The 14,357-nt window shown below is 41.3% G+C and overlaps 1 protein-coding gene across 3 annotated transcripts in view; it reads right to left on the bottom strand.

Moving 5' to 3' along the window:
- Positions 1-14,357, bottom strand: part of TANC1 (tetratricopeptide repeat, ankyrin repeat and coiled-coil containing 1) — a 131,056-nt gene that overhangs the window by 52,559 nt on the left and 64,140 nt on the right. For all 3 annotated transcript variants that reach the window (XM_060280045.1, XM_035132073.2, XM_035132091.2), the window contains one exon: positions 14,067-14,267. In XM_060280045.1, coding sequence (XP_060136028.1) covers positions 14,067-14,267 — 201 coding nt within the window. The remainder of the gene's footprint in view (positions 1-14,066; positions 14,268-14,357) is intronic.

The raw sequence follows: 14,357 nt of genomic DNA, 5'->3' as shown, positions 1-14,357 counted from the left end.
CACATGCTTCATATAAAACAGATTATTGTTATTATGTAATTTATGTTTAAGTTTGGAATTAATAAAATATGGGCTGTTGTTTTTTTAAAAAGACTCTGGTTAGAACTCTTGCTTCCAAATTTTGGACTAGCTTATGTTTCCAAACACTTTTTAAAGGCAGCTGTTAATAGTACAGTAATCCAATTCTTGAAGCAACTATGGCATGCTTGATTACAGTTAGGTCTCACTTCGTGAACAACGGCTGCAGCTGGCCCACCAGCCTAAGTTGGGCAATAGCACTCCTAGTCATCCAGAAACAAAGCTGGATCCAGGAGCATTGTCAAGTTGTGGGCTCAATTCTTCAGAAGCAGTGAAACTATACCCAAACCAAACTGTATCCCCATCCCCAGGAAAAGTAGTCTTGGGACTTAGCACCATTCATAAAGATAAAGCACTTTATCTGTGACACCACATGGCGCTGTAGAGTCCCATCTTTCACCAACGGGATTTCCCTGTATGAAGTTTAAAAAGGGAAAGGTACCCCTGACCGTTAGGTCCAGTCGCGGACGACTCTGGGGTTGCGGCGTTTATCTCGCTCTATAGGCCAAGGGAACCGGCGTTTGTCCGCAGACAGCTTCCAGGTCATGTGACCAGCATGACTAAGCCGCTTCAGGCGAACCAGAGCAGCCCACGGAAATGCCGTTTACCTTCCTGCCAGAGCGGTACCTATTTATCTACTTGTACTTTGATGTGCTTTCGAACTGCTAGGTGGGCAGGAGTTTACAAGGCGTTTAACTGAATCACATTTTTGATGCATCTAGATCCAGCCTCGCTCACCTGAAGCATCTGTTTTGCCCTGATTAAGTCTCAGTTTGCTAGCTCACATCCAGTCCACTACCAATTCTAATCACCATTGCAAGACCTTGGCTGCCTTTCTTGAATATGTATGAAATGAGATGTAAAAGTTGGGTGCTGATGGTTGCACCGCACTTCAAAATCCCTAGACAATCCCCTCCTCCCAGCAATTTCTTATAGGTGCACAGGAGACAAGATGGAATATTGTGGGGTGTTATAGCTCAGATATCATGGTGCCAATAAATAGACCCTCCAGCGTCACCGTCTCAAAAGTGTCTCCAAAGGAAAGACCAAGTCTATACAAAACAGAACCTCTCACCAAGTCCCATTGTGCCCAGACAGTCCAGAAGGATACCACTAGTTATTAGTTTCAAAAGCTGCCGACAGGTGCTGCAGAACCAACAGGGACTTCATCCAGTTCATTGTGTGGCTCATTCACAAGTTCCACTAAGATCTCCATTCCAAGACCAAGTTAGAATGTGGCTGGGCCAAAAGTTCTCAGAGGGGCATTTTAGCTAAATCAGGACCTACCCACCCCCACCTGTTTTGCAGCTGTGGTGCTTTGCCTAGTAGCCAGTAGCTGTTGCAGCTCAAGCAGCATGGTGATCATTATTTGGGATGTGGAAGCAAAATTACCTGGTGGCTGCAGCACCCTTACTGGTAAAGCAGGGACTGCTATTCCCTCCCTTCCTCCACCCCTGAATGTTCGTTCCTTATTACATGGGACAATACTTTTGGAATTGGTACCACTGTGGCGGGAGGGTAAATGGCATTTCCATACGCTCTGGTTTCCGTCACGATGTTCCGTTGAGCCAGAAGTGGTTTAGTCATGCTAGCCACATGACCCGGAAAGCTGTATGTGGACAAATGCTGGCTCCCTCGCCTGAAAGCAAGATGAGCGCTGCAAACCCATAGTCGCCTTTGACTGGACTTAACGATCCAGGGGTCCTTTACCTGTCATTGTAGTTATTTGCCGCATCGTGCTGAATAACCCCTTCCTAAATCAGACTGGCCATATCTGTTACTCCCTGCTCCCTTTAGCCTGTAGTCTATAGTTTGGCTCAAGAATTTAAGGAATGTCTTCAAAAACAGCCAGTCATAAAATCAGGGTTCTAATATCTTGCACATCAGAGGTTTGCCCTCTGCGGGTTGGAAGGCGACTGGAACAGTGAAGGATGGAGGAGATATAGTTTATTCCCCCCCCCCCAACGTGTGGAAAGGTTGCAAGATATTTGAACTTCTGAAGAAGACTCTGCTATTCTAGCATTCCATAAATAAGTACTTAATATTCATAGTTCAGCTCAGGAAAAAAAAAACCAAATCCAAAACATAAAAGACAAGCTGGAATTAACTAAAGAGGATTTAAAAATTAAATAATCCATAATCCTTCTGTACTCTGAATTCATATTATACAGAACACTGTGTTCTTACATTCTTGTCTATGGCTTTAAAACACACAGTGCATGGAGGTTTTATTATAACAATCTTCTCCTGCAGGAACTTAAATGTCACCCCCAAGGTGTAAAATAAAACAGCTTTATTCTTTGGGTCAGCTTAGCAGTCAATACAGCTTTATTTAAAAAAAGCAACCTCCTCATATTTTTTATGCAAGACACTAACTAGTCTAAACATAACAATTGCTTCTCCTCTCCCCCCCCCCAACATGAAGAAGAAGGATCAATTTACAAAAATGTAATGTGATGCTGGTCATTGATAATACCTGCTTTGATCTATACAATTTTTTAGAAGCTCTATAAAGTAACCCTCGTGCTCTCAACATACTAGTCCCCAAGATAAAGTGCTCAGGTGATCTCAGAAAAAAGGTTTCTTTGGATGAAAACTTTTGTATGTCTTGTTTATATTATGTTTCATGCTATATGTAAACATTTCCGTGTTTATTTGAGGGTCTGTTATTCCAGTTGTATTTTACATTGAGTCTATGACAGGTATAAACAAATAAATCTGACCTGCCTTGATATATCACTTCATCCAAGTAAATAACGTATAATAGAAAATATGAACATAACTCATCTTTATCTACCAGAATTAGTGGCTGCAAGATCCACAGCTCTGCACTTTAAGTTTTCCTATTGAGTTTCAAAGACTGCAAAAACTAAAATATTCACATACTTTGAACAAGCTTCCTGACTCCACATGTTTTTTCACATGTTAGAATGCTCCTTGAGTTTGATGGTGTATTTTAAACATCCATCAATTTAATTTTACTTGATGTAGAAGAAAGAGGAATCTGAGAAACATTAACAAGGAAGAACAGTCAGGGACTATGTGGGGGGGAGAGGCCTTCAACATGTGGCAGGAACAATATGCCTGGCAATTTCCCAGTTGTACTCCTGGGACAAAACTTGAAGATGTTCTGTATTCTGAAACATTTTAGAGTACTTTTCTCCACATCAAATCCCAAGAGTGCCATTCATTTAGTAATTAAGTCAAAACACAGTAGCAGAGCTATCATCACCAACATTACTACAATTCAATCTTGGGTTTAAGAGATTTTCAGAAGCATGAGTTGGCTTTACAGCGTTATTTTAAAACAACACTTTTTAAAAGTATGTTAGTCATCATTCTAAGAAGAAGAAATTTCGTAAGAGACTTATTCGGTGTTTCAACTTCAAGCATCTGGGAAGGCGGAAAGGAGAAACAAACCCACCCCTAGGGTGTTCGCATCAACCAACTGGCTGATGTCTTCCTTCTAGACAGGTGGGTCAGAAGCTATGCAGGCCTGCTTCAAAGGGAAAACAGATCCGCAGGTGTATATACTGGGGCATATGACCCAGCATGCACTGTCCACTAGAATTCAGTGACTCAAGAGTCAAACTCCATGTGACAATACATTGTGTGAACATTTTCTCCAGGGCTGGATTGCAGGAAGCTACCATCCAGTTTGGAAGACTGTACTTTCCTTGCGGCTGCTTCTATTATCTAATACCATGCACAAAATGAGGGTTGGGAATCTTAAACCTAGGGGTCAAATGCAGCCCTTCAGATATCTTTATCTGGCCACACCCTCTCTTTCCAGGCCACACCTCTCACTAGTTCTGCTTCACACTCTCAAGTGCTTTAGACTGGCTGCAATGTTTCTTTAAACTGAAATAACGCCTCTTGGTTGTTTCCATGGAGAGAAATGTAGATGTGTGTGTGGAAACCTGTGACTGTTGTATGGGTGGGCTGTAGCCCACTCACAACCATTACCCTGTCCACCTTTTTCTCAGGCTTCACGCTGGATGGCTGTCAAGAAAGAATGCAGCCTTTAGCCTGAAAAAGCTTCCCAACTCTTGGAAGCACAAAGCACTCGTGCCATTAACATTTGATGGAGAACGTCCCCAGAACATGTTGCATGAGCAATTGTCAGGTCTCATTTAGGTTCCAGGTGCTCCAGATCTAGAACCAGAATGGGGTATACATCCAAATGGGCCAGAAACAGGTATAAAGGGTGTTCAGAACAGTCAGGGATTGGGCTTCAAGGTAGCAACAGAGGATCAAGAGAGGCACAGGCCAATGCGTTGTCAAAAACCAAGCAGGGGTCAAGATCCAACAGAGGAGGAGCTTAGGTAGTTTGCTGCACAGTCCGAGATGGTTACTTAGCTTTCAAAGTGGAAACTCAAACTCAGTATTATTATTGTTTCTGCTTATATTTTGCATATAAATATGGAATGATTTCTATTGTATAGCTATTGGAGAATTTGTATGGCATTCTGTGGTTTAAAGCAAATGGCTTGTGTTTGCTTTCTTTAAATATTAATAACATTCTTCTTTAAAGAAAAACAAGCCTAATTGTAGAATTCATGGCAGGCAAGAAGTCGGAAATTTAGATTTGCATTAGCACAGTTACCCTGTGGAAAGGACTGTTTCATTTCCCCATCACTCAGTGTTAAGGGAACTGGGAAGATAACAGTACATAAAGAACGAGTTTCTGCCTCAAGCACAGTCCCTACTCTGGCTTACTGCATCCCTTCCAGTTCAGGTGTTGACAGCATGTTCCCCTCCTACATGATGAGTGTGCGATACTGATGGTATTGTTTATATATGGCCAGTTTCTTCAAGATAATAAATCAAGGTGAGCAAATAAGTCTTGCGTTTGATTCTGCACAGCAAAATTATTTTGCCCTTGGGTTTACCCTTTGATTGTATAAACAAAAGTTCAAGGATGGAAGCAAATCAAAGTGTGTTAATTTTGGGTTAAGCAACAGAAAGGTTTGATTTCACCAGCTTCCAGCTGGTCTAGCTACATACAAAGGATTTAAAGCAGATAAAACTTTTCACAGAAGTGCTTCTTTATTTTGTAATATCAAAACTGTTTAAATTAGCTGAGGCAATTAATGCCACATACACACTATCGTATGATTAATCTCTTAATGCAGATTACAATCTCCACCTTCATCCAAAAGCATACATTCTGCGAGCATGGAAGGTTAAAAGATGTTAAGGGGCACGTAATCGGCACCGAGAGATTTTTCAGTTGCGTATTTTCAGTATTTGGGCATTCTGATGCAAAGAAAGATCAGTAAAGCAACTCTGCTTTGATCCTTATACATTTTCCAATGCAATGAAAGACACATGCAAAAAAGACATGGTTTTATATGCATAACAAACCAGCAGAGGGTGCTATTTGATATTTATCAGAACATGAATAAAAAGCAGCAGCAAGGCCTGTTTAGAATGAAAGCAACTCTAAAATGCACTCCCTCTAAAATGCAAACCACATCCTTTCAAAAGACAATTGTTCTGGCCTGTATACGGCAAGTAATACTATAATTAGATACAGTACACCGGAACAATGATGGGCAACCATTTTAAAGCAGGATTGCATTAATAAGCAAGAGATGGTGAAAAGGCAATTCTAAAAATGAAAGAGTTGTGATTCTGTCATTTGGAATTGCGTAGCTTCCCTTTAAATGTTTTTCATAGCAGCAGAAACAGAGGAAACGCAATGCTGAGGTCACATTTTCCTTTAGTTTTTAAAAGCAGCCACTAGCATTCTCAAAGGAATGTATAAACACCATACCAAGAGCTGCACATACTTGGGGACTTCTCAAAAAGAAAAAGAAATGCAACTGAGGAGGCCACACTCTCACAAATGAAAAATCTGAGATTTCAGAACAATGGAGCAGTAGTGAAGGGACCTGAATATACAAAAACTTCCAGAATCATTCATTAAATTCCACCACTTTGATTAAGCCATTTACCATTAAGAAAAAGTGGACATGTTCATAACTGAATGAGCCCTGAGGACTCTTGGTCCTGCACTCTCCCCTTCTTATGTGGCGATTCCTGACTTCTGATCCTGTTCAGTGACAACTCAGTTTCTGCTTGCACACAGAGCAATGAATCGGCACACTTCACAGAATCATAGAATTGGAAGAGACCACAAGGGCCATCCAAGTCCAACCCCCTGCCAAGCAGGAAACACCATCAAAGCATTCCTGACAGATGGCTGTCAAGCCTCCGCTTAAAGACCTCCAAATAAGGAGACTCCACCACACTCCTTGGCAGCAAGTTCCACTGCCGAACAGCTCTTACTGTCAGGAGGTTCTTCCTAATGTTTAGGTGGAATCTTCTTTCTTGTAGCTTGAATCCACTGCTCCATGTCCGCTTCTCCGGAGCAGCAGAAAACAACCTTTCACCCTCTTCTATATGACATCCTTTTATATATTTGAACATGGCTATCGTATCACCCCTTAACCTTCAATTCATCAAAAGGAAGTATCGGAAATCAGGCCCAGCCATATAAAATGACGAGGGGTGCAGGCAAAGAGGGACTATGCAAGCACAGCTTAGAGTTACGTTTGAACAGACCCAAACACCACCTATCACCGTAATCAATCTTTGTGGACTCCTGAAATTAGGAATGTAAAGACAAAATCCATCTTTCAAGACTCCTCAAGAGAAAAGGCATGACAGAGTCTCAGTGATGCACTATGAAGTGCAACAGTTTTCAGTGGGAGACTTTAAATGGGGAACTTTCAGCCCTTCGGGTTTTTGTCCGAAATACAATCACCTCCTGACCATTAATGGACTATGCTTCTTCGGGCTCATGGAGTTGTAGTTCAGCAATATCTGGAGCGCCAAAGGTTCCCTAAAGGTAAAGGGACCCCTGAGCATTAGGTACAGTCGTGACCGACTCTGGGGTTGCGGCGCTCATCTCGCTCTATTGGCCTACAGCTTCCAGGTCATGTGGCCAGCATGACAAAGCCGCTTCTGGCGAACCAGAGCAGCACACGGAAACGCCGATTACCTTCCCGCTGTAGCGGTACCTATTTATCTACTTGCACTTTGACGTGCTTTCAAACTGCTAGGTTGGCAGGAGCTGGGACTGAGCAACGGGATCTCACCCCATCTCGGGGATTCGAACTGCCGACCTTCTGATCGGCAAGCCCTAAAAACACCCTTAACTCAATGTTTTGCAACAAAGTCAATAGCCTGATTTGCACACCACAGTAATCCAAACTATGGGTTACCAGGTAGATAGCATGAATGTTCAGGTTCCCAGAAAGGAGCTTGCAGCTGCCTTGCTCTTTTTTTTTACTCCTGCTCCATGCTGAGCTCTGGTTTGGCTTAACTTGTCAGGAGACCCCTGACGCATGGTTAAGCTCTCTCCTCAACTAACCATGAGTTGGAGCCAATGAGCAAAGTAGCTGAGAAATCCTCTCCGGGAATCTGCATGGTGCCTAACAGTGACTTGTGAAACAGATCAATGAGACTTAGAAGTACAGTGGTACCTCCAGTTACGAACTTAATTTGTTCCGGAGGTCCGTTCTTAACCTGAAACTGTTCTTAACTAGATGCGTGCTTTCGCTAACGGGGCCTCTTGCTACCGCTGCGCCGCCGGCACACGATTTCCGTTCTCATCCTGGGGCAAAGTTCTCAACTCGAGGTAACTCTTCCAGGTTAGCCGAGTTTGTAGCCTGAAGCGTTTGTAACCTGAGGCGTTTGTAACTCGAGGTACCACTATATTGTACTTAACTTTGACTTAATTAACAATGGGGCTTACTTCTGAACTCAGGCATAGAACTGCACTGAAACATTAAAGATTCAAATTAGGATTAAGATAGCCTTACCAACATGGTGAACTGGTCATGTGATACATGTTTGCTTGTGCACAGGAATTAGTGCAAATAGGGTGCAGACCTTCTATCTGGTACAAAGAATGGGAGTTTTATCAAGTGGTAAGGTTTCTCCACATTTTTCACTTAGAAAATAAGCTGTCTGTTATTTCAGAGGAGACACTGAATGTGAAAGGTGTTCTATAAAGTACAGTCGTACCTTGGCTGTCAAACGGAATCCGTTCCAGAAGTCCGTTCGACTTCCGAAAACGTTCGGCAACCAAGGCATGTAATCAGAAGGCGCATCAAATGTTCGGGTTCCAAAGAACGTTCACAAACTAGAACACTCACTTCCGGGTTTGCGGCGTTTGGGAGCCAAAACGTTCAAGACACAAGGCTTTCAGGATCCAATGTACGACTGTACTTACGGTAGCTTCAAAGCTAGAGCAGTCTTTTTAGGGACCGCTCAGCTTCCCTGCTTTTTCCTCATGATTTTCAAACAAGTATTCAGGTTCTTGCTAGGCAGATCACAAGTTTTACAACTTTTCCACAACTTCTTTTTCTAAAGAAAAACTGGCAGCTTGTTTACTTCAGACTGCTTGACAGGTACTACTTTTCGAAGAGTACACAAAGTATCTAGTATATTATTTAATGTTTTAGAAATGTTTCTAGGTTCTTGTCGCCAAGCCATGCCACATTAAATGCAATGTAAATATAGTCTGAAACTCCTGGTGTCCCTTCCTTGGAAGATGAGTTGGGTAGCTACAAGAGAAAGTCTTCTCTGTGGCATCCTAGTTGTGAAATACCCTCCCCAAAGAGGCTCTTTTATGATATCTTTCTGGTGCCAACTTAAATACTATTATTTTCGTTGGTTTTTTTCATGCAGGATACACATAGTATTTTTGCTGTTTTGCTGTAGCTGGCTCAATTTCTATCTTACTTTTTCCTTTTTTTACAAGTTGTTAATTTAAATGTTTTTTTTAATTGGATATCATTTGATTTTGTTGTAAGCCGTCCTAAAGGCCTTGCAGTAGAAAAGGAGGGGTTTGGATTTTTTTAAAAGTCTATCTTACGGCAACACTTAATAATGCAGATGCAAATATTTTGTAGATGAAATTCAGCAAGGTTCAGAGACTTTGCCTTTTCCCGGACTGTGAAAGTATATCCTCGTAAATTTAACTACATGCACATGAGCAGTCCCTAATTGACAAAAAGGCTGTTAAGCCATGGAAACCTAAGTGCTAAAGGAAATATTTGCAGGGATAGGAACCCATAACACCCTGCCCGTTATGTGGGCTAGATCTCTCACATCCTGTTTGATTGCAACACAGACCAGTTCTCCTATAAAAGCAGGAACAATTTTATCTTACCCATGTGGGAAGAAAGGAAGAGTGAACACAACATCTTCCAAGACAGCAAATAGACTTTGCCTACCAACCAAGCCCAGAATATTGCATACATTTTAGCCGGAAGAGTTGGCCAAAAAGTAAGGTTCAGTTTTGACTGAAGGCACATGCATGTCTAAAAAAGAATATCCAAAAGCTCTTCTTTTCAGAGGTCTGATGCAGAAATAATTCTGCCAATAACGATGAGCTATTGGTGCAACTAGGTGCAATATTAAGTTGGGTGGGGGAGACAGCATCAGGATTGTAGGAATTGGACAGAGAGTTTAACTCCTTTTCTCCCTTCTAAAAATCCACATACACACACCCTGGTCATCAGGACCACAGTGGGTAGAGGGGTGCAGTGAGCCTTGATGCAGCTTTCCCTCTCCCAGCTGCTACTCACATTTCTAAAAACATGTTCAGGAATTGTGCCTTCTCTGGTTCGGCCTAAAAGAAAAGCAGGCATGAACTCACACACTCCTTTCCCCTCTGCATTATGAATTCCCTCCCTCTTAACAGCAGTCCACTGAAGTCTGCAAACCCATTTGAATGGCTGGTTTTAAACTATTCTACTTTAAATTATTATTCTTCAGGAATAATTGTGTATCATGCTATAAGTGCAGGCAATGTAACTGTCCAACGTTTTGACTTCACCCCAAAGGCACACTCCTCCATAGTCTCTCCCGAGACAGACGGATGCAAACAATGAACTCAAAGTGAGCGAGTTAAAATACTACATAAATAAGATGGCATCTTACCCAAATTAATATAGGTTTTTAAAAGACAAACATTATATTGAACTCGTAAAATATATACCGGTAAGATGAGACTCCAACGTTGCACCAGTGAACCTCATGGAACTTGCCTTTCTCCTCCTTCGCCGACCCCCATGTCCCCAAATCTGCTCCAGAAGGTCCCCCAACCCTCTGGAACATATTTTTGGGATGCATGAAGGTTGCAGGGGAGGAGCAGAAGCAGGGTAGGTGCAGTTTGCACAAGTAGAGGTATGTGGTGCAAATGGAACATTGCAACCAATCTCTAGTATTTTATTATGGCCCAAATAGAACAGAGTCAGGCATACTACAACTCATTGCTTTAAATGGGTTTAACAAGCTGGATTTAAGCCAATAAAATTAAGAGAAATAACACTAAGGGTGATTTTAAAAAAACACAAATTAACAAGAGGTTGGGGAAAATCAAATGTAATGCACTTTCTCTTGGGTGCACACATCCAAAAGAGAGAGCACGCACGCAAGAGAGAGAGAGAAATAGCACGAGTTGGACTTGTCAATACTGGTAACTCAAGGGTGTTGGGATCTGATTTCATCACAGCTATAAATTCTTGTTGACGAGGCCAACTTTTCAAAAGCCAGCAGCTTTTTTCCACGAAACCTCACCTAATTCAAGCGGGACACTAAAATACAGGTTTTAAATTTTGTGCTTCCCTTTCATCTTGACTAGAAAATACCACTTTTATGTATCAAAACTACATAATTGAATTTTAATACTTTCAATATAAGTGACATTTGCAAAAGTATGCTGAAGTAGTTTGTTGAGAAGCACTACATGTTCAAAAGAAATAAAAACTTCTTTATTTCTTATAATAAGTGGTTGCTTAACAGAAATCGGATGAATGAAAATCCAGGACTATGTTATGTATAGGGTAATCACTAAGAATTATGCAATCTTGTTAAACAGGGTCCTTGACCCTGGTTGAAAATGTGAACATGAGACAAAGGAAATCCGAAGTTGTTGGTTTTTATAAGTGCTTAAGATACAAGAAGACTCCAATAAGGTCAATAAAGAAAATTGATATATGTATCCAAAAAAGTTTCATAGTTAGGAAAAAGTAACCAGGGGAGTGAAAGTATATTATTGTTAGTGCTAGCCAAAATAAAATCCACCAACAGTGGGGAAAAAAATAGATTAAAAAGGACATAACAGCAAGTGGTTATCCCAACCAAACTTCATCCTGGTGCTTTACAATATAATAAAGTACCAAGGCAAAATAATACTTTAAAACTAAAAAAAAAATCAGCTGATAACATTCATACAATCGTGCATCTATGCCTACAGTTTAATTTTTTTAAAAAAAACTGTAAAAAATATATAAAATACTATTTTTGAAAAGTCACCTACAGTTTCTTCTATGCATCCTTTCTCCGGTTTCACAATATTTTAATATGTATTGGATACTTCCTATCATCAAAATGAATTTATTAATCAGGCAACCAAACAGGTTGCAGCCAAACAGAAACATATGAGCATAAATTATACATAAGAATTATACAGGGAGGAAATATGCATAAAAAACCCAGAATCTTAGATCCTGAGGGAGGCCACATGGCCTTGTCTAAGTTGAGCTGCATTCACCGTGAATTTAGCCAGACAACAGATATTTAATCTTATCCCTATCTTGGTGGGTAGCAACCACTACTAAAGATTGCTTAAAATATTTTTGCCTGTATGTTTCCTGCCATTTGCAGAACATCAAATAGAGTAGGGTGTACTCTACTCAAGGACACAAAAGTGCAGACCTCTGGGGATTTTCTTAAATCTCCCCAAAATTAGACTTCATAGTCTGAAAATATGCAGAGTTGTGGGCACTTTGCAGAGAAAATGTGAATTTAGCTCAGATAAGTATTTCTCTTCCCCATGGTGTGATGATTTCAAGGTGGGGAAAGTGCTGGAAAATCTGTATAAAGTAATTGCATCCCTTCCTGTTCTGCAACAGATTTTTGGAAGAGTGCTTTAATATTTTGTCGGCTAAGTGGGATTTCGGCAGTGAAAAGGGCCTCTGGATCAAATCCATATTTCCTCGATAATAGTTTACTGTTAGCTAGCTAGGTGTTTGGGGAGGATAAATGAGAGTGCTCTACCATACATTATTTTACCAGTTTATTTACCAAATATCTCTGTTTAAAAAATAAGAAGATAGTCCATGAAATTGGCATTAATGCTGTGGGTGTTCCTGGTGGGAGACCCTGTAAAGCACAACTGTACTTTACCCTGTAAAGTACAGAGACCCTGTAAAGCACAACTGTACTTGGAAGAACTGTTTGGACTCTGAAATGCCCCCAGACTTCTGCCCCATATATCAACCTTAGCAGAAAAAGCTTTTAGAGCTGGCAGCCCAAGATTCCCCGCTCTTCACTTTGGCAAATTTCAATACCCACTGCATTGAACTTTGGGCATTCAGTTTATTTTCCTGCCAATGACTGTTCCATAGGCCATTTTGGGCAAACAAACCCCCAGATAATTAAATCTATTAGACCTCTCCAAGGGATGACTGTCTAATTGCCATTTGTGTTTACCTGTTCTATCACCAAGCACCATTACTTTGGGCTCAGAATAGTTGACACATAACTGTTCCTTATTACTTACTTCCTTTCATTGGTCCCAGGCCTGGTGGAGTCAAAGTGATGTTAGTGTGCTGGAATGAGTTGCGCATAGCTGATAAAAAGGAAGCCTGTAGTCACACCTTATTTAGTAAGATATGTACACAGACATTTGCTTGTTGCTACAAACAAAAGCTTTCAGGAGGTGTTATCACAAAGTTGAATTGCCTTTTCCCTCCCTTTCTATATCATATTACGTTCAGCTTAGAAAATAAATGTAAATCAATTCATCTTAAGAATGAAAACAGCGTCTTGAAACCATCTGTAAAACTACAAAGGGTTCAGTCCATTGAGCAATGATGCTTTGCAGAGTTTGCATGGTATCAGAGCTTAAAGCAATGGGCCAAATATGACACTGAACCACCATGTTTCCCCAAAATAGCAATCAATATTTTAATATGTAAAGGTCCTACTCTCTGACGTCGTACACATTCTGTAGCAGTAACAAGTTCAACTATGTTCTCCAACTAATGGTGTGAAGGTAGGGAAGAAAACATTCAGTATCAGGTAAGCTCATCCAGATGATGTCCTGGTTCGTACATCATGTTGAGTCAATTCACGGCTTAGCATGGTGAGCATGTGGGCTCTGGGAGGGATGAACTCAGCTACTTTGCTCTTGGTTAATTGTTCTGCAGCTAAGTTGAGCAAAACCATTGCTTAGCTTAGTGTGTCACCCGGGCTCATGGTCTAGCAATCCCCAGACAAACCATGAGATGTAGCCAAGGTTTGTCTCATGGTTTACAGCTCACAGTTTGTTCAAAGGAGCTAAACCATGTACCTGTGTTCAGGCAGCACACCAAGCCAAGGTCAGTGCAGCACAACACAGCAGAATCACTGGGCAGGAGCCATGCACTCTCCTCTACAGGACCCCTACATTCATGCTATGCCAGCTGTGGGGAGCTGCAGGCCAGGGGACAAATTACAGCCCCCCAGGTATCTCCATCTGGCCCTCAGGAACCTCCCCAGGCTCCTCAAGTGCTTTTGCTTGGCTGGAATATGCCCTTGAGCTATGAAAATGCCTCTTGCTTGCCAGGATGAAACATGGAAAGGCATGTTTATGCACAGAAACCTCTGCCTTTTTGTGTGTGTGGCCTTCTATACAAAGTAAGAATCACACCTATTGCTCCACCCACTTTGGTCTCTAACCCCACTCACCATCTGTATGCTGTTTCCCCAAAGGTTGGAAATGTGGCCAACCGTAGTTTGGCTTAGCATGATGTGTGAACCAGGTTACTGTCTCCTATTACCTAGAGGCAATCCACATAAGCCTTTTTATCAGTGATACTGTGAGCAGGATATCAGGAAAACAGTTGCAGAAAATGGAGTCTAGAAGGAAAGAACCAAGTACTGTTTTACTGTAGGAATTGAGAAATATTTTTTTAACTTACCTGGCGATTTTTTGCTTGCTCTTGATTGCATCAAGTAGGCGTGGCGAGGCAGCAAAGGTGATGATGGCAAAGACATTGAAACTCCTTTGGCCAAGTTCATTCTGTAGACATCTTCCGGTGCAGGCTGGATACCACTGGGGAAATCTGCATGGTGGCCAGATGTGGCAATTATCTGTAGTGCACTTTCTGAGCATGAATCACCTTAAAAATAAATAATAAAAAAGAAAGAAGGGTATTAAAGGTACACAGCAAACTAACAGAAAGCTGTATGAAAATACGAGAACTCCATTG

This window comes from Zootoca vivipara, chromosome 1, assembly GCF_963506605.1.
Source record: "Zootoca vivipara chromosome 1, rZooViv1.1, whole genome shotgun sequence".
NCBI lineage: Eukaryota > Metazoa > Chordata > Lepidosauria > Squamata > Lacertidae > Zootoca > Zootoca vivipara.
The sequence above is the reverse complement of the archived record's forward strand: the minus strand, read 5'-3'. Positions and strand labels throughout refer to the sequence as shown.